This window comes from Aspergillus welwitschiae (genome assembly GCF_003344945.1).
Source record: "Aspergillus welwitschiae strain CBS 139.54b unplaced genomic scaffold BDQ94scaffold_41, whole genome shotgun sequence".
Classification (NCBI taxonomy): Eukaryota; Fungi; Ascomycota; class Eurotiomycetes; order Eurotiales; family Aspergillaceae; genus Aspergillus; species Aspergillus welwitschiae.
In genome coordinates, this window is record NW_020798735.1 from 71,788 (window position 1) to 96,318 (window position 24,531).

The window sequence follows — 24,531 nt, forward strand, 5'->3', positions numbered from 1 at the left end:
GACCTGACATTGTCAGTCAGACCCGACAAGTCAATGCTTCTTTGAGCTGTTCGAGTAAAAGAATCGGTATGCCATACCGGAATCCTCACCGGCCCCCTGAATTGGAGATAGACTTATTGGTGTCGTTCAGCCTTGAGAGAGCAAGTGTATCCATCTCTGACATCGAGATGGCTGGCTGAGCCGCCCGTATGCCGCTGAATCATCGGTAACCCAGTGTTGACAGACCTTGCTGAACTTACATTCAGCCTATCCATGACTTGCTGCGGGGGCGAGTCTCGGATAAAGCTCTGGCCAAGTTGTAGCTGCTGCCTGCCGACGCATGTTGCGGTAGCAGGACCCATCTGCTGACGAAAATGGCAACACCCGCTCATATATTCATTGCTATTTGTGTTCCCTCTATGAGACACAACAAATCCCCTGTTTCCTGGGATTCGATCCAGGATCTAGCGATTACGAGAAGCAACGTACCAGTTATGTAGTTGGAATCACCGCAGTCTGATTTCAAATCCATGTCGTCGTTGACCTACGTCACCTTATCACTACCCCTCCCTTTGGCCCGGTCAACTCTGAGCAATCGGCGCCTGTTATGAGAGTGGACCTCACAATCCCAGAAGACGACGTGAAGCAATAGGGAAGCCCTGATGAAAGGGAACTGAATATTGTACAACCAATCCGAACCCCGAACGCCAACGAGAAGCTACCACCCCTGCCACCGAACAAGATGGAGGGCGTGTCAAGTGTGACTCTCTTTGTCACAGCCCCCAAATGTCCCAGCCAATCTGTTGATGGCAAGATTGGGTACGATGGAGTATAATAGTGTAGCCTCATTGACCCTTGTCATGCACATTCCACAAGCTAATGTTTCCTTCATTTGGTGCTCGCACTGTTTGTGGCTCGGAAGGTGGTAGAATTTTCGGGACAGAGACACCGAAGTTATAAAAAAGGGTAACCTAGTTGGAACATCCATGAAGCACAAGCAAGTATGACACTTAGCTTACTGACATCGTCCCACTGGGCACTAACGGCGATATCCTAGAATCGTGCTGAAAATGCCATGCCAGACTTGGCGTGTACCAGATGCCGAGAACGCAAGATACGCTGCGGCCGGGAACGACCTCATTGCCGTAACTGCCAGAGGGAGGGCGGGCTGATTTGCATGTATCGGATTCCTGCCAAACGTGTTAATCACCTCAAGTTACTGTCAGAAACTCATCTTGGCTGGCAGAAGCATTAGTGCTCATCATGCTACAGGTGCGCTAGTATCGATCGACTGCAGGATCGATTGACAAGTATTGAGTCTCACCTTAGCCGACTCCATGGACCTGGCCTCCGGACTCCGGTGTTGGAGGAGGAACACCAGTCATCCCAATCAAGAGCCTTGATTGAGGGTGTATCTGCAACAAGTAGCTGTGACGATACTGACGATGAAGAGGAGCACAAGGAGGGGGCTTCCGGGATTTTTGCCCCTAAACATTCAGAGTATTATTTTGGACACCCATCTGTCGCCGCCCTGTGCGAAAACCTCAAGAGAAGGGTCCAGCTGGTACCCTACGCGACGGAAGCAATATGGGGACCGCTCTGCGACATGTTGCACCATCTATGCGAGATCACAAGCGTGTCAGAACCTATCCCGTCATATAGCGACCGGCTCGTTGTTCCGCTGCTGCCCAGGCGTCAGGCTACCGCCGCCATGGATTGGTTCCTCCAGCATCAAGACTGCCAGACCGACGTCTTCGTGCCGGATAATCTACGGGCCAACCTCCAGCGCGTGCACTCTCAGCATCAGCCTCAGTCTGATGATGCCGCCTGGGGCATATGCTTCCAAACCATTGCCCTGTTGGCCCGGATCAAATCTAAAGCTACGCATGGATTGCTCGGCAACTTCACGCATTCATTCGTACCCAGCCGGGCGGTATTGGCTTGCCCCGGTCTGCTAAATACGCCGAGACTCATCAATGTGCAGGCTTTGCTTCTCCTCGTATGGTAGTGGACTCAGGACCTTTTGGTGTTCGATGCTGACAATGGACATGTAGAGTGTTGCAGCGCAAGGACTCGACCATTCCGGATCGGCAGAATTGATATTTGCCCATGCGTGCACCCTGGCGCGGATTGTAGGCTTGCATTGCAGCCAAGTTCCGGATCAGGGTAACATTGTAGAGATTGAACGCGCTAAGGTGCTTCGAGCGTTGTACATCCGTGATCGGAGTTTGTATACGCTTCGCGGCTCAGTACTTTGGATGCCCTATGATGACCATAACATCGCCACTCAGCTGCGTGCAGCTGTTGATCAGCTGGGAAAGCATTCAAATCGGCTCCGTCTAGCCATGGTGCAGGAAGACATATACCGGCTGGCTCAGATAGACTCAATGGCGGGGAAGGCACATGACAGCCAAGAATTGCCGATGCATATTGAAAAGCAGCTTGATGGGTATGCTCGAACATTGTGTCTATTCCATGGCCAAAATAACCCGTCAGATTGTCGTGGATCTCATGCTGTAAAGACGATGGAGTTCTTGGCAACGCGGATCATGGCCTTTCAACATGGACAGGAGCTATACCACTCGCGGCAAATCGAGAAAGATGCGCGGCTAAGCTGCTTGCTTTTGTTGATAGCACACGGAGACCAGGATCCGGCGGTTTTATACTGTTTCAACGCAATGATAGCAGGGGAAGGAACTAATCCAAGAAGCACCGATCAGTTTCATTGCTCCCCTAATGTGTCATTCACGAGTGTGTTTGACGCGTTTTCTGTTCCCGCATTTTTCATTGTATTACAAGATCTTCTCATGTCACGCTCGCGTGAAACTCGGGCTGGCATGATATCTGACTTGGATTTGCTGCGGCGGGTGTCGGCTTGCTATACCGATCATGCTAGTCAAATGCCGACAAATAGCTACCACTCAAAGATAGCGTGGATATTTTTACAACTGATGTCTTTGGTTCGCGTCGTTGTGGACGCACGTTTGGGTCGTCATTTTGTTGACTCGCCTCGAGCCCCTCCTCAGAATGACCTTCACAGTCCGCCATACTGGCTGGTGGCGCAGCAATCAACCGCTCCTCTGAATTGGGAGAGTTGGCTCAGTGGGGCGTCATCTCTGGCACTGTCCCCTCTTGGGCCTGCGACACCGCTCGGGACATGGAACGCTAACACGCCGGCTCTAGATGGCGAAGGACTGATGCTGTGGCCAACAGCGGGTGAAAGGTCGCCCGTGGCACCGACAAGCTCACATCATGAGCAAGTAGACAGACCTGCTGATAGGTGTGCAATGTGAGGTGGTTTTTCTAGATCGTTCTTGCGGGTTGTCCTCTGAGCATCTGTGCTTCCAGGCACTTCTTCGGAGATGATGGGAGATGACGATTTGCGGTCACCGCTCAGCATACCTAGTGTGGCCAGGAACCGTCTTGGCATATATAGAATCAGCTAGACTGCAATTACATCTTCTAATTCATTGAAGGTGATTGAATACCTTAACATGATTGATATATGATGTGCCAATCTATAGCACAATGGGATGTCCTGATGAAAAGCCAACCAAGAAGTAGTCAATAACCAGTGTGCGACATACCTCTCACCAAGGTTAGACGTTCACCTAGATTAGATTGACGCTATCAGACAATACAATTACATAGTCACCTTAACTCACGCTCACCCGTCCATCTTTTCTAGGGAGAATCTTGTGATACCGTTACACTGGGTGTCTCCGGGGTCCGGGGCTCACCTCGGTGCCCGAAGGCCGGTTTACCTGGCCGTGTTTTTAATTAGTGATGAGGAGGTAATTGATCGTTGGCAGGGGGCACTGATTTTCCGCCTCATTAAGGATGGTTATAAGGAGGGGTAGAACTTTACTAATGTAATGGCACATAGAGCTATAGCAGTCTCAAAATCTTGCTGGCTATGAGTCTATTGATTCTGTGCTCGCCTTGTATTTCGTCCGGCATTCGCATAGTCTGATAGTTGAGGGGTGCTCGACTGCAGATACACACCCATTTATTTCGACTAATTTGGGTGTGTTTTGACTCGCGATCCGTGCAGTATCCCCAGACAACTCAAACCACCATCTACAAGATCATCACCATCATGTCTCAACCTCACCCCCTCTTCGGCCACTGGCAGCCAAACCCTCACCTCCAGCACCTCTACTACGGTCCTGACTGCGTCTCCCAGTACCTCCTCAAAACCCTCCCGAACCCCACATCCAAAGCCATCATCATCACCGGCACGACCCTAGCAACCCGCACGCCTCTCGTCCAGCGCCTCCAAACCCTCCTAGCTACCCACTACGTTACCACCATCTCCTCCATAACCCAACACACCCCATCCCATACTATCAACGACGCCATCAATACCATACTAACCCTCCACGCTAGAGACCCCACAATCGACACCCTCATCTCCTTAGGCGGCGGCTCTCCCATCGACGCCGCCAAAATCCTCGCCCTACGCTTCTTCCAAGCTACCACTTCAACCCTAACCCACCTCGCCATCCCCACTACCCTCAGTGCTGCTGAAACCACCCCCGCTGGAAGCACCACCCAACCCGATGGAACTAAAACCGGAATTCGAGACGCCAAGATGGCAGTACATGCTATTTTCTATGACCCGGCGTATACAAAATACACCCCGATGGATCTATGGCTCAGCACAGGAATCAGAGCTCTAGATCATGCCGTCGAGGCGATGTATCATCCTACTGCTAGTGAAGTGCCGTGGAAGATACTTGCTATTTATGCAGTGGGGGAATTGTTTGAGTGCTTGCCCAAGGCCAAGGAGGACTGTGATATGAGTGACGATGCTACAACTGTTAGGCTAATGCTAGCTTCGTTTGCGAGCTCGGGACTTAAAGGTGAGGATCTGGGAAACGGGATGGGATTATCGCATTCCCTGGGATATGCGCTTGGGAGTCCGTATGGGATTCCGCATGGGGTTACGAGTTGTGTTACGCTGGGAAAGGTAGTCGGGTTCATGGCAGGTGAGGGGAAGGAGAGGGAAATTGCGAGGTTGGTGAGGGCAGTAGGGGGCGTTAGGACGGGTGATCATGAGGTCGATGCAAGGGTTGTCGGGGAGAGGATTGTGGCGTTGGTCGAGGCCTTGGGGTTGGGGGTTAGGTCGTTGGAAGAGTTGGGTGTGTGTAGGGATGAGGTGCCGGTTATTGTGGAGAGGGCGTTGAGGGGGGTTGAGAGGGGGGAGTTTTATGACAGGGTTGAGGGGCTGGTTGGATCGTTGTTTTGATGTAGGGATTCAAGGGGTAAATGGGATGTTCGTATTTCCTCCGTGAGGGTTCGGGGAGATAGTATCTGTCACTTGAGAGAACAAATCGAACGATTGAGATCAGGATTTATCGTATATTGTTGTTTTGTCCATTGGAGCATCATGGTAGTCGTTTGCTGACACAGGTAACCTGCTCGGATTCCGGACACCGTATCGGAATGCGCTCACTCGTATACACAGTCGGGTCTTTTATAACCACAGCCACCCCTCCTTGGCATAGACCGGGATAAGAAGTTCTCAGAAAGCTAATTTAGCAGCGGAAAAAAATGTCTTCTAGTATTCGAGAGCTAGCTACACAGATCCTCGCTCTCTGCACCAAGCTTGAGCAAACCTGCAATGAAGCAGATATCCCTCCTCCATCACTTTCTGCAGATACCAGAACTTCATTCTGGTCTGATTCCCAGTTAACTGCTACACGAGCCACAGTTCTCGGCCTACTGGAACAACTATCTATACTGATTCAAGGACCACAAGAGTTCCTACATGAGTTCGTCGCCTCCCACTGGGACCATGGGGCGCTATATGCGTTCCTCCACTCACAGACCCTCGAGCATATAGCCCGTTCGGGGCGGGCGTCTATTGAAGACCTGGAGTCTCAATCTGGTATCCCGGCAGACAAGCTCGCACGGATCCTTGGACTACTTCGGTGTCGACGCATCATTGATGAGCCCGAAAAGGGTGTCTATTCTTTGAATGCTGTGTCGGAGGAACTGGTCAAGGACAGCGATTCTAGAGCATGCTTTGAGTTTCAGTACGTATAACATGCGAAGTGGAGTGGAACGTCGCTTATAAAATAGATTATTTGAGACTCGTATTGCGAGTGCGCATTTGGCGGATGCTTTAGCTCGAAAACCAAATGGGTATGTTGATGGTGTGTCGGCGTTCAGGGAGGGGTGAGTATACATGATTTGATTCGTGAATGATTTGTGCTAAAATGATAGATTCGGCATGGAAATGTACGACTGGCACGCTTGTCATCCTGCCAAGGGAGAGCGATTTCGTCGTGCTATGAGGGGCGTCTCGCGGGGTGAGTGTCATCGGATGTCCCTGCATATAGACCTTACTAAACAGATTTAATTCCGCTAGCCCTTGATCCTGCGGACTCCTTAATCGAGAGCTATATCCAGCAGCACACTCCCACCACCAAAACTAAGATCGTCGAGATCGGTGGCCGCTACGGTTTTGCCGCTATCTCCCTTGTACAAAACCATCCAGAACTGTCATTTGAAGTCCGCTCCGACTCCCAAGAATTTCTCGACCGCGGCAACGCACAGGTCCCGTCTTCAAGTCGTGAAAGGATAGCCTTCACACATTGCCAGTCAATGTTCGATTCGCCGCCTGCGTGTGATGAGCATACCGTATGGCTATACGTGATCAGGAATTTGCTGTGGAACTGGTCCGATACTGATGTCGTGAGACTGCTGAGAAGTATAAAACAAGGATCTGGCGCATCTACCCGTGTCTTGGTTACAGATGGCGTGTCGCCAGTGTCTGGACAATTTCCGTTACATGAGGAGATTGCGTATCGACGGAGAGATGTTACGACTATGAGCATGCATAATGTGAAGCAGAGGACGCAGGAGGAGTGGGTGGGCGTGTTCATGCAGGCTGACCCAGTCGTACGGGTGGAGACTATGTTTGAGAGGAGTTCGCATGTTTATAAGGGGCTGTGGGAAATCAGTTTCGTGAATGATGGGGATAGCAGATAGGAGAGGGATTGAGTCTACTTTCGGAGATGAATCGGCGAGTGAATCGTGTAGACGACAAGAATGAATACGTAAATGGAACGTACCGTGAATAGACTTACTGGCCAGTTCAAAGTTCTCAACCTTGCCTTCAATCGTGACACAGGCTGCGGTAGGTATTTCTCTGCCCAAATGAACTCTCCTGACATAGCCTGATGCTCAAGAGCTGCTTGGCAGTTACTAAAGGCTGATTTTGGAAAAGCCGCTCCAAGGCCACCATATGCTCCATCGCAGCATCAGCCCATACTTATGCCGATTACCCCCGACAGCCAAGCGCAACTATCCAGCTTGAGCAGTTGTTTTGCAAAGTAACGTTACACAACCCGTCCGAAAGCAAACTATGTCAGCTCTCTAGCCATTATCAAGGGAATTCAGCGCCAAGCCAATGTACTCTTCATCGGGTTCCGACCTACTCGTTTGAGAGAATTATATACCTACTACTACCAAGGTTGATTCCCGTAGAGACAACCTAGCCAGTTCTCCTGTAATAATCAAGATCATGGATCGCGTCGACCTATCCTACACAAAGAACCTATCCATCCATCATTACCAGCCGGAACAGAAGCCATGGCGCCGACTGGGACAATGTACTACCACCTTTGCTGCACACACCCTTACCTTGGTTCATATGTCACACTAACATTGGAAGACCTCTACCGCGTCATGGAAGACGGGACGCACACTCAATATCGTCTCGCCGCGATCGAAAGTCTCCTTCCGCCTCACAGCGAGGGGCCTGTGTTCCATTTCCACGAAATGCACGATGAGGGGTTCTACGTTACGGTGATTACCTTCCTACCATGATAGTCCCTGTCCCTTCCAATTTTAGAGGTTTACTGATGATGAATCGTATCCAGAAAGGGACAGTCCGCTTCCACAGCCCCGGCCGTGCCGACGTCGATGCCAAAGCCGGCGACTTTATCATTGTTCCTATCCGTCTGCCTCATCGATTCAGTAACCCGTTCGATGAGGAAGCTGTTTTTATGAACACAGCTACACCGGGGTTTTTTGTGAGGTACTTTGAGTATCTCGAGTATCTGATTGGCGAGGGCACGGCGCTTACACCGGAAATCAACAAGGCCGCGTTGAGAAGGTTTGCGACTGTGCCGGTAAGTAAGGAGGAGGTGTCAAGGTTGGAAATGGAGGGGATGAGGAATGAGAGCGTAACTGAGTCTGAAACTGAGGGGGAGAGGTATGTCGACATGTCGGTTGAGGAGAGGAAAGGCGCATAGGTTTAGCAATGATAGGTTTCTGGAGAAAAGTAATTACTGGCGGCATACGCGTACAATCATGTTGTTGTAAGGGGTGGAATGTAGAACTTTTGATAGAGCTAGTATGTCAAACGGAGTTAAAGTTATCGAGGCTTAGTGTTGGAATGCCACTAACGATAAACTCGTGGTTCGCATGAACTTTGAGGCAAGGGATTTCAGTGGCCAGTAGCAGCTGCAGAAAAGAGGTACGGAAACGGTATCCGCCATGTAATTCCTCTTGTCTCTCCCACATTATTGCTAGCAACCCCTCTGCATCAATTTGACAAACAACGGCGGTTTCACCCAAAACCCAAAGACCTTCTGTCCGTCAGTCCAACCTTTGCTTGTCTCATCTATCTCCATATCAAATAGAAACAGCAGTTTCGCCGCGATCAGTCGCATTTCCGCCCACGCTAGGTTCTTACCAAGACAGTTCCTGGGTCCAAAAGAGAATGGTTGGCAACTTTTCTGGCAATCCTTCGAAAACGGCCCCTGCGCCTGACATTCTGGCAACCACCGCTCAGGCAAGAACTCTTGTGGACGGTGAAAGTTGCGTGGATCGTGATAGCAAGCGAAGTGATTGACTCCCACTGTTACTCCGGCGGGTACGAAATCCCCATCAATGACTGCGCCATTGACAGGGACAACCCTAGGTAGAGTCACAGCTACAGGAGGGTAGATCCGCAGCATCTCCTGCAGTACGGCATTCAGGTATGACAGCTGGGCAGTAGAAGGGATATCTATCTGCTCATATGCATCGAATGTTCCGCGGATCTCAGCGACGAGTCGATCGTACACACTCACCCGTGAGAGAGTATAGTATGTGAATGCGCTTAATGCCGTCGCTGACGACTCTGACCCAGCTATGCTGAAAGAGAAAGCGTTGACGTTCATCTCGGCGCGCGACATTCCTTTTTCAGTCTCCATCGCGGCAAGGATGTAGTGCAGAAAGTCCTTGCGGTCGGTGTTTCGATCTACGCGACGATTGACAGTTTCAATTACTCGCTGCATGTTCTGTGCCCGTGCTCCTGCAGATGCTTTGGGCATGAAGAGCTGTCGAAGAGACAGTAGTTTGTAGTAGGCTAACATTTGGATGAAAGTCAGTTCTTTGGAGATTGCCTGGATAGATTTCACGAAGGGATCGTATTCCGCGTTGTCCAGGCAATGGAACCGTTCGCCGAAGGAAAGGTCTCGAATGAGATCATATGCTATAGGTGTGAGAATAGCTACATATTGTGCAGATAGTGTCTAACATACCAGTGAAGGTGAACCAGTCTACCATGTTTTGCGGGCCATTATTTGCTCGAGCGGCCAGTTGTTTCATGAGCTGGTCAACATACCCCTGGATGATGCCTTCTTGTTCACGCAGTGCTTTCTCGGAAAACGCATGCGATAGAAGTCGTCGTTGTCTCGTATGAGTCTGTCTGTCTGCCGTCAGGATATCTGTCTTCGTCAGTTTGGACTGAGGTGGTCACTGGATAAGGTTGTATACTTTGTACGCCAGTTGGCGTTCGCAGCGAGAATATGGGATCTTTGCCCATCTCATCTGATCTGAGTCCGTAAATTGCTCTCCATGCTTCTTCCGAATTATAAGATAGTTCGTTTGGAGCGACTCGCACAATGCGGCCGTATCGTAGATGCAATTCAAGCAGCTTCTGGTTTAGCCGGCCATGCGCCTGGTACCAGCACCATGGTAGGCGTGTGGCAGCCCATAGCCTGGGGCCCGGGTATTGTCTCAGTGGATGCAGAAATGCATTATAGCATACGCGAAGAATGACCCATGCGAGCAGCTGTTGGCATCAGTAAAAGCCGCCTTCGAGCTAGTAGACTTACCGATGTAAGGGCAACTGCGCCCAGCCAAAACATAGAATCAGAATCCACGACCTGAATCAATGCCATTCTCCTGAACACATGGACACACTGTGATGATGTCTTGACAGCCAGCCAGAAAGACATGTGTATCGGCGAGATTCTGAAACATCCCAATTGAGTAACTCGTGGAATCCGTTACCTCCTATTCCAGCAAAAGCAAGTCCCGAAGTAAATGTAGTCAGCTGTGCAATCGGACCCCGAGGCTCTGTGAGACCCTCCAACTAGTCAGCATTGCAATTCAGGCCATCATCAGGCCAGGAGAAGCGAGTGGCGTGTCTATCAACGTATGCTTTCTGGCGCAAGGGGGTGGCGCCTCCAATGATCTAGACAGTCACTACATAGGACATACGAAATAATAGGATATGCGGGGAGGACTACTTGGATCCCTTAATGAGCTTTCCCTGTTTATTCATGCCAAATTAACGTTAATTAACCTTATATGCTTTTACTGCACACTAATGTACAAAAGAAGTTAGAGTAATTCTGTTTCGCTGACGGCTATGATGCCAATTCAGCTTGAGTTTATCTTGTCCCAATACTGCACAGGATCTAAACTCAAATTAAATATGAAGAGATGACTCCACACAAGTGCTGTCATGCTTATTATTAGAAGGGATATGGCCGCGTAACTATGCAGCTTGTCGGTTTGCTAAAGTATGGTTGGAGACGTCTTCCGTCGTACAGTAATCCTGACTGGTATATCGCCAGCAAATTCCCGTATACAGCAAATGTTGCAACCTTTCATGCACAAGCAAAGAGCATGAAGGATGGAATGTGGCTGGATCATATGATATATCCCAAAGCTAGATGAGATACAAGAATAGGCCCTTACCTGATGGGTACTCCTATACCACCCCCGCTCCCTCCCCTCTGCCACATCCATCACAGAACTATTGAACCACTGCACACAGACTCACGTCCAACATGACCGTCCCCAACTCAGAGGACGCACACGTCCTTATTATCGGCGCAGGTATCACAGGCCTTATCCTCGCACAGTCTCTCAAGAAGGTAGACTTGACCCCCACGTCGCCATGATCCTCTCAAACTCCCCCTCAGGGTAACAGTAATCATCTAACCTGCCGCAGGCCGGCATCCGTTACTCCATCTTCGAAAAGGAGGTGTCCATGAACTATCGCAGCAATGAATGGACTATGGCTATCCACTGGTCCCTCGACCGTCTGCGCGACCTCCTCCCCGCCGACCGTTTCGCACACATGGAGTCCGTCTCGTGCAACCCTGATGTTGCCCTGGACGCTGGCGGAAACTATCCCATCATTCATGGGGAAACAGGCCACCTCATTGCCGGTGTACCGTATGCCAAAGGACTGCGGGTTCCGCGCAGTAAGATGCGGGATCTATGTAGCAAGGGGATTGACGTCCAGTACGGAAAGAATCTGATTGATGTGGCGTTCACTGAGAGCCAAAAAGGAGTAGTTGCAGTCTTTGATGATGGTTCCATGGCCTCTGGAACTATCCTTATCGGTGCGGATGGGCCTCGTTCGAAGGTCCGTGAGTTCGCAATGGGCTCGGCGGAGAAGGCGGCTGTTAGCCGCTTTCCCATCTTTCATACTAATATGACCGTTACCTACAACGATGCTGAGAAAGCTAGGTATGTAAGACAGCGTTTTCCGACGAGTTATCTGGCTTTGAGTGATAGGTCGTATCATGCGTTTCAATCCAGTAGGTATCCAGATTTCATTAGCGTCATTTCAGATTAGGTACTGATTTCGTAAGTCTCGAGCATGCCTGATGGCCCCGATCATCCCGAATCATGGGTCTTTCACTTGGCTATGGCCTGGTTCATGGATCACGGTCAACCTGCTACTTACCGCGAGAGATTAGACATGATTCGCGAGAAAGCCCAGAGTCTGGCTGAGCCGGCTCGGTCCTCGTTCACTTGGATCCCAGATGATACGCAGGTCCATAAAGCTGATATCAGCTACTGGGTTACCCAGCCTTGGGATAATCGACAGGGCAGATTGACATTGATTGGGGACGCAGCGCATCCGATGCCGCCGTGTAAGTTAGCCCTACATCCACTAGCAATATCGGTGTGCTGATTATGGTACAATATGGGTGGTTAGACAGAGGGCAGGGCCTCAATCACTGCATATGTGATACGTCTCACCTTTTGGCCAGCATTCGGAAGGTTGTGGCCGGAACGGCTAGTCTGAAGGAGGCTATTACTGCGTACGAAGCGGAGATGATTCCCCGCGGTCGCGAAGAGGTCAAGTGCTCGGTCGAGAACGGGTACATGCTGCATGACTGGGATCAAGTCCGTGAGAGTCCTGTTTTCCGACAAGGGTTCCGGCCTATGAGTGGACACGATAGAGGGTCTGTGGATGGGCACGAGAAGATGCAACCAAAGGATATTGCAGCAAACTGAATGTGGTGTTGGAGGTACATGCATCTGGTGTGCTAGCTATGAGATATTAGTCCTACGTTTGAAAAGAATTTTACTTACGTTGTGTCCAAACTGCTGCTTGTTAGTGCGGCATTGCGTCTACTACAACACAATGGTGCAGCCTTGATATATGCATCTCATATGATTGCAGAGTACCACACTGTGCTGCTGTTGCTAGCCACATACGGATTTAGCCGACGAGCAGTAGCTTTCTGCATCAAATTCAGATACAGGTAGATACTTCTGAAGTCAGTACTAGTTGACTGACCCCATGGCTATAACCCCCGATTCAGGGCCGAAGCCTATTCGTCCAGAGCCCGTGAGCATTGCTTTTCAACCAACTAGGGTACTTCGAAAAGCAGTAGGTCTAAGCCATAGTATGATGTCTATGATGGAAACATTCGACAACAGAAAAGACAGGGATATATCAGCAAAGCCATGTGCGCCATTTCCGGGAATGAAAACTTGGGTGTGCGAGCGCGTGTCCTGATGTCTGAACCAGCACGTAAGGCTGACAGTTTATCTATCGTAAGATATCCATCAGTCTGACGCCGTTATAGCTAATTGGCAGGGATTGTTCTGATCAATATCACTGGCGGCGGCAAGTCTGACAGATCTGTACGACATCCGATCATCTGACGGGGATTCCGACCTCATGGTATCTATATTCCCCGAACTGCGTATTCCACATCGAAGTCACGAAGTTTTCCGGACACCGAAGGTTCTCCAGCTCCACATGCTATGTCTTGTGCTCCGAGAAAGCATGCTGAGTTGCCTCGGAGACCGAGTGCTATCCTCCGACTCTTCGTGGAATGCCCTTAAATTGGCGATGCTCACGTTTACTAAAATGTAATTTCGACGCTCTGTGCTTCTCAGCCTATCGCAATTTATCGATACGGTGCTTAGGATGGCCTCTGAACGCCTCTACGCCTTGACAATCTATGGCTATCGCAAGCCAGGTATGCCTGAAGATGAATATCATCGCTACCTGAGTGGGCACCATGCCGTTCTGGTGAGGAATCATCTCGTGAAGATGGGTATTGTCAGATACACTCTGGTAGGTTGGATGTGCCTTATGGGAGAAACTGCTGACGTTGCTAGACGCACAACACGTCCGAGACAAAGGGGATGATGAAGCGTATCTTTGGAGACCTTCCGGAGGGACATACCTCTGATTGTGACTGCTTGGCCCAGATTATGTTTCGTGATGTGGAGGATTATGTCCGCGCTCGGAATGACCCCCAGTACAAGGAGGTCATCTTTCCCGATCATGCAAACTTTGCCGACTCAAGCAGAACACTATTCGTGACTGGCTGGGTGGAGTGCCATATTGTGGATGGAGAAATAGTCTAAAGGCAGAGGATCTAGCGCGATAGTGGCGAATGCCCAAGAAAAGTGCTACTATGACCGATATTTAAAATCGGGCAACTGGAACCCTCTGATGCAGACTGCGGTTGGCCGTAGACTAGGTGCAATCCAAGTATTGCCTTTTTTGAGGTACTTTTTTAGCTCCTGCAAAATTCATTTGATATTAAGTGTAACTACCCCAAGAAATCATGATATCATGATCTTTGGGCTTGTCGCTCTATCAGATGTTGCATGTGGCGACTGATCAAATAAGTGTGACAATGCAGCAGCTACGGAACATGACCATTGCAGTATTCTTTAGCTGTGCAACACCTGTACATCAGTTTTATCTGCCCACTCTTCTAATTATGGCCATGGCACGAGGAGAATACGTACGAACTTCGCGTTTCTCAAGAACCCTCCGAGCGTTGACCCGTATCTGCGGCGTCAGCGACGCCCCTCAAGCGAAAGATCATGGGCCAAGGACCGACTAGAAGCACATGTTTGGACATAATTCGATCATTACCTGGGCATCAGATGCCGGGATAGAGATCTTCCTAGGTCACTATTATCCACAATGTCAGCAGTACTCGGGACCCAACCCTGTCTCCTCGTGTTATGCTAGGATACCAGCTCCCTAGTTCCAGATGGACAGACTTTCGATTATTATGAATACATTACTTCTCCAGATGCCTGTCAGCTCATGGAAGGAAGAATTTCACACCCTCTGATAGGAATAGCTTCCAATTGTATGAACATGGTCATTCGGACAATGCCGGAAGAACCGAACACAAAACCCGATACCTCAGCAATTAGCAAGATGGAGACAGTCGCCGAGGTATTCATCTTCGGCGATCAAACGGTAGTGTTTGAGTTGACGCTACACTCGTTGCTGCACGTCAAGGACAATGCAGTTCTCACCGACTTCTTTGATCGGGTTGGGTTCCAGTTGCGGCGACACGTTGGGAGTCTCCCTTTGCATCAGCAGGAATGGTTCCCTTACTTTACTACCCTCATTGATTTGCTTGCCCAGCACGAAAATTGCTATGCGGCTCCAGCATTAAAGTTGCCCCTGCTATGTGCGACCGAGCTTGGCCAGTTTATTAGGTGAACTATCAACGTTTTGTTTCCACATGTTGATGAATGCATGATTCTAAAGCCTACGCAGGCACTATGGACAAGCAGGGAGAACATATCCTGCACCAGAAAGTACCTTCCTAATAGGGGCCTGCACGGGAGCCTTTGCTGCTGCTGCAGTTGCAACTTCCCTAACCTTAGCAGAGCTTGTCCCTGCTGCGGTTGAAGCCGTCACCGTTGCGTTCCGGACGGCGCTGCGATCGCTGATCCTACGAAGTGATCTTGTACCCACCGTAGAAGAAACTCCGGAATCATGGTCTGCTATTGTAGGTGTCAGTGAGACTGAAGCAACAAGTGCGATTCAGGGCTTTAACGCCGAGAAGGTGAGTCACGTCCGCAACCAAGGAGAATCCGCAGCTGACAATCACAGGGGTTGCCTCCCGCATATCGTCTATACCTCAGCTCAGTCAGTCGAACAAATGTTTCGATCAGTGGTCCTCCACATCTTCTGGGCCAGTTCCTTTCGTCCTACGCCTGGAAGCACTCGTTCCTTCCGATTGAGCTGCCGTACCACGCGTCGCATCTTTTCCGGAAGGCCGATGCGGATGTTATCGTGGATGATATCCACGACTCCTCACTGCTAAAGTACACGCTGCGAACAAAAGTTATTTCCGCTGTTTCCGGTGAAATTATCACAGCATCTGACCTGCGCAGTCTGCTGCTTCGAGCGGTTCAGGAAGCCCTCTGTGAGCCCCTCCAGTGGAATCGCATAACTGCATCTCTTTCTCGGGAGTTAAAGCAGGGCCAATTCACCGACTGTATAATAAATCAAGTTTCATCACGAAGCGGAACGCTTCTCAGCTCAGCTCTATCACAAGAAGCGTTTCTCCAAGTCAAAATCGTGCAATCCATAGGGGATGCCTCTGTACACTCTGCTCTCTCGAGCTCAACAGGCAAGTCTTCGCAATCAACCATTGCCATTATCGGCTTCTCTGGGCGCTTCCCCGAATCTGGCTCTAATGAAGAATTTTGGGAGATGCTTTTGGCGGGCCGAGATGTACATCGGATTATCCCCGAGGATCGGTTCGACTGGAAGGCCCACTACGATCCCACTGGCAAGACCAAGAACACCAGTCGCGTCAAATATGGTTGCTTTATCAAGGAGCCTGGAATGTTCGATGCTCGCTTCTTCAATATGTCTCCCCGGGAGGCCGAGAACGCAGATCCGGCACAGCGATTGGCCATCACTACAGCATATGAGGCAATGGAAATGGCGGGACTGGTGCCAAACACGACACCATCCACCCAGGGAGATCGCATTGGGGTGTTTTACGGGGTGACGAGTGATGACTGGCGCGAAGTGAATAGCGGGCAGAATGTGGATACGTACTTTATCCCGGGGGGAAATCGCGCATTCATTCCGGGAAGGATCAGGTATGGCTTTCCACCGATGGCTGGAGTACTAGTATGCTGACAGTTCAGCTATTTCTTCCGATTCTGTGGCCCCAGCCTGAGTATCGACACAGCATGCTCATCCAGCTGCGCGGCGATTCAAACGGCGTGTGCCTACCTATGGCGAGGTGAATGCGACACAGCCCTGGCTGGAGGCGTGAATGTGTTGACGAACCCTGATAACTTCTGTGGATTGGATAGGGGGCACTTCCTGACAGCTAAAGGTTGGTCTGACCTTGTCTATGTGGGAGTTCTAGACTGATGAGACAGGAAATTGCAATGCTTTTGATGATGAAGCAGACGGATACTGCCGATCGGACGCCGTTGGGACCGTTATTCTCAAGCGCCTAGAGGACGCCCTCGAGGATAACGATCCCATTTTTGGAGTCATCCGTGGCGCATATACCAACCATTGTGGTCGGACAGACTCCATCACTCGACCCTTTGAAGGCGATCAGGCGACCGTATTCAACCGAATTATGCGCTATGCTGGAGTTAACCCCCAAGACGTGGGTTACGTCGAAATGCACGGCACTGGAACCCAGGCCGGGGACGCCACGGAGATGAAGTCAGTGCTGTCTGTATTTGCGCCTAATATGCGCAGGCAAAATGCTCTGTACTTGGGTACAGCAAAAGCTAATATGGGCCATGCCGAGTCTGCTTCGGGTGTTTCGTCTTTGATCAAGGTCCTATTGATGATGCGGAACGATACGATCCCACCGCATTGTGGTATCAAGACCCGGATAAATCATACCTATCCAATTGACCTGGCACAGCGAAACGTGCATATTCCATTCAAACCTACACCTTGGCTTCGTGAACAGATGCCTCAACTCAAGCGGACAGTGTTCTTGAATAATTTCAGTGCAGCCGGAGGCAATACTGCCATGCTACTCGAAGATGCCCCAGTTCGAAAAAGTAATAAGGCCACGGACCCTCGCTCCAAGCACGTAGTGACAGTGACAGCGAAAACGATCAAATCCCTCAGGGGGAATATCAGCTCTCTCCTGGCATACTTGGAGCAACATCCGAGTATATCCTTGTCATCTTTATCCTACACCACCACTGCCCGACGTATCCACCATAGCTATAGGGTCATAGTGTCGGGTTCTGATACCGGGGAATTTATACACCGGATGCAAGAGATCTTGCCTGGCTTGGAGAGCCACAGGCCAGTCCCTCCACCGGGAAAGCTGCCAAACATCGTTATGACGTTCAGCGGACAGGGCACCCTCTATGTCGGCATGGGAAAGCAGTTCTACGACACGGTGCCCTCGTTTAGGGAGGACGTTACGCGATTCGACGACATCGCGAGCCAAATGGGCTTTCCAAGCTTCTTGCCTCTTATTGATGGTAGCATGGTTAACCATCAGGAAGCAACCCCCACCGTAGCCCACCTGGCCCTGGTCTGCGTTCAGATGGCACTATACAACTACTGGAGGTCTCTAGGGATTGTTCCATCGGTAACTATTGGCCACAGCCTCGGCGAATACCCGGCGCTGTATGCTGCTGGTGTCCTTGCAGCCTCGAGTGTAATATATCTGGTGGGCGCTCGGGCTGCCCTGCTATCAGAAAAGACTACCCCACGGACCCATGCTATGTTGGCAGTAAAAGGGTCCGTAGAGTCTATACATGGCGAGTTACATAACAGGGGGTGCGCTTTGGCTTGCCTGAACCAACCTTTCAGCAATGTTGTGAGCGGAACGGTTGGAGATTTAATATTGTTGAAGGATTGGCTCACATCTCAGGGCATCGGGAGTGTCCAACTGGACATACCGTATGCCTTTCACTCCGCACAAGTGGATCCAATTCTAAACGACTTTAAGACGATCTCTGCGGGCGTTGAATACTACGTACCCTCTATTCCTTACATCTCTCCTCTTCTTAGTAGGGTCATCCCTGCCGGCGAGCCAGATGTTCTTAATGCTTCCTATCTGAGAAACGCATGTCGTGAGCCAGTCAACTTTCAGGGTGCTGTTGTATCAGCAGAGGAGACTGGTCTAGTTAACGAGAAAACCATATGGGTGGATATCGGCTCGCATCCAGCTTGCTCAGGCATGATCAAGGGCATATTGGGCACAAAAAGCACCACGATCGCATCGCTTCGAAAAGGGTCAGATTCATGGGCTGTGCTAACCGCAAGCCTGGAGGTTCTGTACTCCCATGGCATCGATATCCAGTGGGTTGAGTATCATCGCGGGGTGATTGGTTCTCGGGAGGTACTCCAATTGCCACGGTATGATTGGGATCTGAAAAACTACTGGATCCCATACAGGAACAACTTCTGTCTCTTGAAGGGTGAAGGCCTCATTCCTGCGGAACAGCAAGTAGTGTTGCCACATATGGAGGCTCCGCGTATTCCCAAGTATATTTCTCCGTCTGTCCAGCGAATTCTCGAGCAAAACGACGGCCCAGAAATGTCAACTCTTTCGGCCGAGTCAGATATTCACGACGCAAGGCTGGCGCCAATACTGGCAGGTCACGTCGTGAATGGCGCAATGTTATGTCCATCGGTAAGTAGCTGTATGGCGTTATGTGGTGATATGCTGACAAGGTCCAGTCTCTCTACGCTGATATTGGCATAACCATCACAAAGCACATGTTGCAAGCAATTGGAAAATACACCGCGACAGTCGGATTGGACGTCGCCGACATGCAGGTGCAGAACCCATTGATTTCTCGACCTGACACCGAATCGCAGCTCTTCCGTGTGTCTGCGTCGGCAGACTGGAGTATCAATGAGATTGCCTTCCGGCTGTATAGTGTCAACCGCACCGGTAAAAAGACTGCCGAGCACGCTGCATTTGTCGTACATATTACCGACCAGGTGCAGACCTGGCTGTCTGAATGGAAGCGGCATGCATATTTGGTGCGAAGTCGGATTGCTTCTCTACATCGGAGCGCGGAAGAAGGCGACGCACACAAACTCAAGCGACGCTTAGCATACCAGTTGTTCGCCACTCTTGTGCAATATGAGAAAAGCTACCAGGGAATGCAGGAGGTGGTTCTAGACAGCGATAATCATGAAGCCACTGCCAAGGTGTCTTTTCAAATTGACGAAGACGGCTTCGTGTTCAATCCATGCTGGATAGACAGTCTTGGGCATATTGCCGGATTCATCATGAATGCCAGCGATGCCAGTCCTTCTAAAGAGCAGGTCTTTATCAACCATGGCTGGGAGCGCATGCGATGCGCCGTGCGATTTGTCAAGGGCAAGCAGTACCAAGTGTATAACCGCATGCAGCTGGAGACTGGGACGAACTACGTGGGTGACACATACATCTTTGAGGGCGAGACAGTTGTTGCAGTGTTTCAAGGGATCCGAGTATGTAAACAGCGTACTGTAAGAAGGTGTATATGGCTAATGTTTGTAGTTCCAAGGGGTCCCTCGCCGACTTCTTGACCGACTGCTGCCCCCTAAGAACCCACCTTCTATCCTCTTGGAGAGGACACAAGAAGTGCGGCCAACAACAGCGCCGATTAATCATCAACCGGTGTGCTGGAAAGCTGGTTCAAAATCCGTACCCCTAGTACCAGCTCCGAAGCCCAAGGAGTCGGTGGGTTCGTCGAGTGGTATCGCAGCGCGCGTAATGGCCATAATCGCCAAGGAAGCAGGCGTCGATCCATCAGACTTGGGACCTAATGAAGAATTCGCCAACTACGGAATTGACTCTTTGCTGTCGCTGACCATCTGCGGTCAGATTCAAGAGGAGTTGGATGTTGATGTTCCGTCTTCGTTGTTCGTAGACTATCCCACTCCCAAGGATCTGATCGGCTTCTTTGGCGTTGAGATTGACTCTTCTCAGCTCACGTCTTCCTTGGAAGGGAGTACTGAAGACGACACATCAAGCTATGAGACTGTTGCAACATCAGAGAACGATCCGGAAGTGCCTGTATTGGAGATTCTCCGGACCACGATTGCCCGGGAAGCGGGCGTACCAATCAATGAGCTGACGCCCGCCACTGCGTTCTCTGATATCGGGGTGGACTCATTGCTTGCTCTCACCATTGTGAGCACAATAGCAGAGACATACGAAATAGTTATTCCTTCTAATATTTTGATAGAGAAGGGGAACCTGGAAGAGGTTGGAAAGGCACTTGGTCTGGAAATTAGCCCGAAGACTTCCCCACAGCAAACAATGCTCTCTAAGCCTGCCTTCGATCCATCTGGTGGTCCACAAGCCACATCCATCTTGCTGTGGGGTAAGCCCAAGACAGCCAAAAAGATACTTTTTCTCTTCCCCGATGGATCAGGGTCAGCCACGTCCTACTCGGCTCTTCCCAAGCTTGGCAACGACACGGCTGCGTACGGGCTGAACTGCCCCTGGATGAAGACACCGGAGCAGATGACAACCACCCTTGAGGAATTGACAGCAAAGTATCTTCTGGAAGTGCGTCGACGCCAGCCGAACGGTCCATACTACCTGGGCGGCTGGTCCGCCGGAGGAATTTGCGCTTACGAAGCTGCGCGCCAGCTCGCGCAAGACGGTCAGACCACGGCCAAGCTCATTCTGATCGACTCACCCAATCCGATCGGTATGGAAAATCCTCCCGAGAGGATGTATGACTTCTTCCAGAGCATCGGTCTCTTTGGGACTAGTGGCAAGCCGCCTCCACGTTGGCTAATCCCACACTTTAATGCTTTTATTCGGTTGCTGGACGCATATCGTATCCAAGCACTGGAAACGTCAATTGAGACTCACATTGTCTATGCACGCGACGGAATCTGCAAGGATGCTAGCAGCCCTCGGCCGGAGCGACGGCCAGATGACCCGCGTGAGATGGTCTGGCTGATTGAGAATCGAACAGACTTTAGTGGGGCTGGGTGGGCATCGCTGCTGGGAAGGGAAAGCCTGCAGATTGAGGTCCTAAATGAGGTCAATCATTTCTCGATGATGGATCCCGGGGAGCACATGGAGGCATTTGAGGGGTTTCTTCGCCGGGCTTTGTTGTAGCAATCTTCTTCTTCTTGAATCTCATAGGAGTAGATAGGCGTGGATAATGCTGACGGAATACCCTCGGTGTTGTCATAATATCCGGTGACCTTCTGAATCGAACTTCCCTTTGTCGCACTGCATACGTTAAGCTGGTTTCACCCCTGTCGCTGACTTGGCATGGGCCGATAGCACGACGACCGCCAATGAAGTCGGACGTCCTTGCGTACAGGTAGGGGCACGGATCCAATCTGGTGAGTTCCTTCGGATGCCGAGAGCGCGCAAGCCCTGCCCAGGATGCCAACTCTGCCCTGCGCTGTGTAACTAGGTCTTATAGTATAAAGCCGGTAGTTATTTACACTTCCACTGTTCATAATACATTATCATCTACGGAGAATTATCATCAGTCGCACGAAAACATGTCTCTCACCGACCTCGCAGCTCGAATCACCGCCAACGCCCAACTCCTCGATGCCCACCTCAAGTCCCACAACCTACCATCTCCGTCAACATGTATCAGCGCCTGCCCTGACTTTCCCAACCCGAAGAATGACCCGGCAGTGGAATCAGCCCGCATAGCTCTTCTCGAAGATACCCAGACCCTGCGCAACTACGCTCTCGGTCCAGCGCAGGTCGTCCGCGAACTATGCTGGAATGTACGCTATCATTTCCTACACACACACACAAATCTCTACTACAGACAAATATTAACGATATAAATAATAGACGATAGACCTAGCAGTCCAACGAGTCCTCTACCACTTCTCGATCCCAACCCTAATCCCCTTGAAATCCAGCACCAGCTACACCACCTTATCCTCCCAAACTAACCTCCCAGAACGCACCCTCCGGCTTCTCCTCCGCCAATCTTTTCTAAATGGTATCTTTTACGAGCCCGAACCGGATCGTGTCGCGCATACGGCGTCTTCAGCCGCTCTTGTCACGAATGCGCCCTTCTATGATTGGTTCGGGCATTCAGTGGAGGAGGTGTTTCCTGCTAGTGCGAAACTTGCGGAGGCTTTGGAGAGATGTAGTCAGAGTGGAATAGGGGATGGGAGGGCGGAAGATAGTGCGTTTAGTTTGGCTGTTGGTGGTGGGGAAAGTGTGTTTGAATTCTTTGAAAAGAGGCCTGATAAGCAGAGACGATTTCGAGGGGCGATGGAGGCGGTGGGTATGGATGGGGGTCATGATTTGGGGTTTGTGGTTGGGGGGTTTGACTGGGGTAAGGTGGGGAGGGGGGTCGTGGTTGATGTAGGTCGTTTCTATTCCTCTTCTTTTTCTTCTTTGGAGTATCATGTTAAAGAAACTAATGAGGATTATATTGCATATAGGTAGGAGGATCTTCCGGCTTTCTAAGCATTTCTCTCGCAAACGCATACGAGAACCTCTCCTTCGTGGTGCAGGATTACAAACATACCGTTGACGAAGGGCGTGCGGCACTACCCTCTCATCTGAGTGAACGGGTGTCTTTCCAGGCGCATGACTTCTTCGCTCCGCAGACTGTGGCCGGCGATGTGTACCTTCTTCGTCATATCTGTCATAATTGGTCTGATGAGAATGCGGCGCGGATCTTACGGAATCTGGTCCCTGCTATGAAGAGTAGTAGCAGGATTTTGCTGGTTGAGGTTGTGACTGTTCGCCCAGGGGTTGTGAATAGGGTGCAGGAGAGATATATGCGGTAAGTTTCGTACTTGGCTGCTGGTTTTGTTAGGGGTGGTATGCTGACTGGAACAGGAATGTCGATGTCACCATGTTGCAGATGCTGAATACCCAGGAGCGGAGTAGGGAGGAGTGGGAGAGTGTAGTTGCCTTGGCGGATAAAAGGTTGAAGATTCTAAGGATCCATCGGCCTGAGGGGAGTTGGGATTCAATTATTGATATTGGGTTGGTGGTTATGAATGGACATGATTAGGTGCATTGGATGGCGGGCTTGTCTCTACATTTACGTCTATCATAATGATTCAGTATTGTTTCTGATGAAGTTGGCCTAGTGCCATGTCCTGATATGATCAAATGTCACTGCCAGAGTACATAAGGAAATGACCCCGAAAAAAACGCCATATTCATCCCAGCACCTTCAGTCTACCATCCCATTCTCTGTTCCATATACTATCAGTCTACCTACTCAAGGTTAAGTGGATATTTCCTCAAGTATTCCTCCAACGTGGTCAAGTCCCCCCTCGCCTGCTCCGCCGACCATTTCACCTTCTCCTCCGTCCCATCCCCATAATACCCATAGACCCTGAAAAGCGTAAACATATCCACAATATAACCCCTCATCAGCTCCGGCAAATACGTCGCCCAAATCTCCACCGGCACTTCACGATACGTCACTGTCTTCCCTGACACGCGGCTCATAGTCTCCACAATTTCCTCAAAACTATACAGCGCCGTAGCACAGCAAAGTACCTTTCCCTCATACTGATCAAAATCCGCCAGAATGGCAGCTACCCACTTCCCCAAATCAGCCTCTGTCTCAATCAACGGCAGCCTTATATGAGCCGGAACAGGTAAAAGCAAGGCGTAGTCGCCATTCTCCATGCGTCGTGGAGCCATGGTATCATGGAAATTCGACATGAACGAGCCCGGTGCGACAAAGGCGCTTCGAATCGGCTGCGTACGGATGTACTGCTCGACTTCCTCTTTACCGTCGAAATGGCCGCCATTTTTTAGCCATCCTTGGGATATTTTTGAGATGCTAGGCAGCGTGGAGTAGATGTAGAAGGGCACCCCCACTGCGACCGCGGCGTCGATTAGGGCGCGGCCGTGCGCGACTTCGTGCTCGTAGGTGTGGCCGTCGTAGATGGTTGGGGTGTTTGCGAATACTGTGTGTGCGCCTGTAAAGGCGCGTTGGAGGGATTCGGGCTCATTGAAGTTGGCTGCAACGATTGCGATGCCTTTGGCTGCTAGTGCTTGTGCTTTTGGACTGTTGGGGTCGCGTGTTGTGCCTCGGATGGTATACTCCTGGCTGAGTTTGGGGTCGGAGAGGATAGAGTTGATGATGGAGCTGCCCTGTTGGCCGGTGGCGCCTACTACCACTAGGACCTTGGACATTGTGGTTAAGATGGTCTGGTTCGGTTTGATTCTGTCGTTTCTAGAAACTGTCGTTGCGAGGTGGTGACGCACGAGTCCTTGCCATTTGTAGGGGGCAAAGGAGTCAGTCGTTCGTATTATTCCT

At 50.6% G+C, this 24,531-nt stretch overlaps 9 protein-coding genes across 9 annotated transcripts; 7 read left to right on the forward strand and 2 right to left on the reverse strand.

Annotated features, from left to right (window-relative positions):
* Positions 1 to 965: 965 nt before the first annotated feature.
* BDQ94DRAFT_162470 (Zn(II)2Cys6 transcription factor) lies at positions 966 to 3,272 on the forward strand (the record flags this gene model as incomplete). The annotated part of the gene is made up of 4 exons (XM_026769552.1): positions 966 to 980; positions 1,037 to 1,200; positions 1,252 to 1,978; positions 2,034 to 3,272. 4 exons carry the CDS (start codon positions 966 to 968, stop codon positions 3,270 to 3,272), a joined length of 2,145 nt encoding a protein of 714 aa, XP_026621876.1.
* An 806-nt stretch (positions 3,273 to 4,078) lies between these two features.
* BDQ94DRAFT_174325 (iron-containing alcohol dehydrogenase) lies at positions 4,079 to 5,230 on the forward strand (the record flags this gene model as incomplete). The annotated part of the gene is made up of 1 exon (XM_026772324.1): positions 4,079 to 5,230. The coding sequence occupies one exon, from the start codon at positions 4,079 to 4,081 to the stop codon at positions 5,228 to 5,230; it is 1,152 nt and encodes a 383-aa protein (XP_026621877.1).
* A 305-nt stretch (positions 5,231 to 5,535) lies between these two features.
* On the forward strand, positions 5,536 to 6,978 carry BDQ94DRAFT_162472 (S-adenosyl-L-methionine-dependent methyltransferase; the record flags this gene model as incomplete). The annotated part of the gene is made up of 4 exons (XM_026769553.1): positions 5,536 to 6,020; positions 6,067 to 6,162; positions 6,211 to 6,296; positions 6,356 to 6,978. 4 exons carry the CDS (start codon positions 5,536 to 5,538, stop codon positions 6,976 to 6,978), a joined length of 1,290 nt encoding a protein of 429 aa, XP_026621878.1.
* Positions 6,979 to 7,513: 535 nt separating this feature from the next.
* BDQ94DRAFT_174327 (RmlC-like cupin) lies at positions 7,514 to 8,246 on the forward strand (the record flags this gene model as incomplete). The annotated part of the gene is made up of 3 exons (XM_026772325.1): positions 7,514 to 7,601; positions 7,664 to 7,797; positions 7,872 to 8,246. The coding sequence occupies 3 exons, from the start codon at positions 7,514 to 7,516 to the stop codon at positions 8,244 to 8,246; spliced, it is 597 nt and encodes a 198-aa protein (XP_026621879.1).
* Positions 8,247 to 8,522: 276 nt separating this feature from the next.
* On the reverse strand, positions 8,523 to 10,220 carry BDQ94DRAFT_162473 (cytochrome P450; the record flags this gene model as incomplete). The annotated part of the gene is made up of 4 exons (XM_026769554.1): positions 8,523 to 9,472; positions 9,522 to 9,707; positions 9,757 to 10,054; positions 10,098 to 10,220. The coding sequence occupies 4 exons, from the start codon at positions 10,218 to 10,220 to the stop codon at positions 8,523 to 8,525; spliced, it is 1,557 nt and encodes a 518-aa protein (XP_026621880.1).
* An 840-nt stretch (positions 10,221 to 11,060) lies between these two features.
* On the forward strand, positions 11,061 to 13,896 carry BDQ94DRAFT_162474 (FAD/NAD(P)-binding domain-containing protein; the record flags this gene model as incomplete). The annotated part of the gene is made up of 9 exons (XM_026769555.1): positions 11,061 to 11,147; positions 11,225 to 11,819; positions 11,874 to 12,158; positions 12,224 to 12,473; positions 12,576 to 12,705; positions 12,922 to 13,071; positions 13,158 to 13,201; positions 13,420 to 13,600; positions 13,645 to 13,896. The coding sequence occupies 9 exons, from the start codon at positions 11,061 to 11,063 to the stop codon at positions 13,894 to 13,896; spliced, it is 1,974 nt and encodes a 657-aa protein (XP_026621881.1).
* Positions 13,897 to 14,710: 814 nt separating this feature from the next.
* On the forward strand, positions 14,711 to 21,374 carry BDQ94DRAFT_162475 (type I polyketide synthase; the record flags this gene model as incomplete). Its single annotated transcript, XM_026769556.1, has 7 exons — positions 14,711 to 14,997; positions 15,059 to 15,350; positions 15,398 to 16,401; positions 16,450 to 16,643; positions 16,690 to 18,932; positions 18,980 to 19,744; positions 19,794 to 21,374. 7 exons carry the CDS (start codon positions 14,711 to 14,713, stop codon positions 21,372 to 21,374), a joined length of 6,366 nt encoding a protein of 2,121 aa, XP_026621882.1.
* Positions 21,375 to 21,772: 398 nt separating this feature from the next.
* On the forward strand, positions 21,773 to 23,265 carry BDQ94DRAFT_183151 (O-methyltransferase; the record flags this gene model as incomplete). Its single annotated transcript, XM_026774345.1, has 4 exons — positions 21,773 to 22,009; positions 22,080 to 22,604; positions 22,685 to 23,031; positions 23,088 to 23,265. 4 exons carry the CDS (start codon positions 21,773 to 21,775, stop codon positions 23,263 to 23,265), a joined length of 1,287 nt encoding a protein of 428 aa, XP_026621883.1.
* Positions 23,266 to 23,474: 209 nt separating this feature from the next.
* BDQ94DRAFT_162477 (NmrA/HSCARG family protein) lies at positions 23,475 to 24,407 on the reverse strand (the record flags this gene model as incomplete). The annotated part of the gene is made up of 1 exon (XM_026769557.1): positions 23,475 to 24,407. One exon carries the CDS (start codon positions 24,405 to 24,407, stop codon positions 23,475 to 23,477), a length of 933 nt encoding a protein of 310 aa, XP_026621884.1.
* Positions 24,408 to 24,531: the final 124 nt, after the last annotated feature.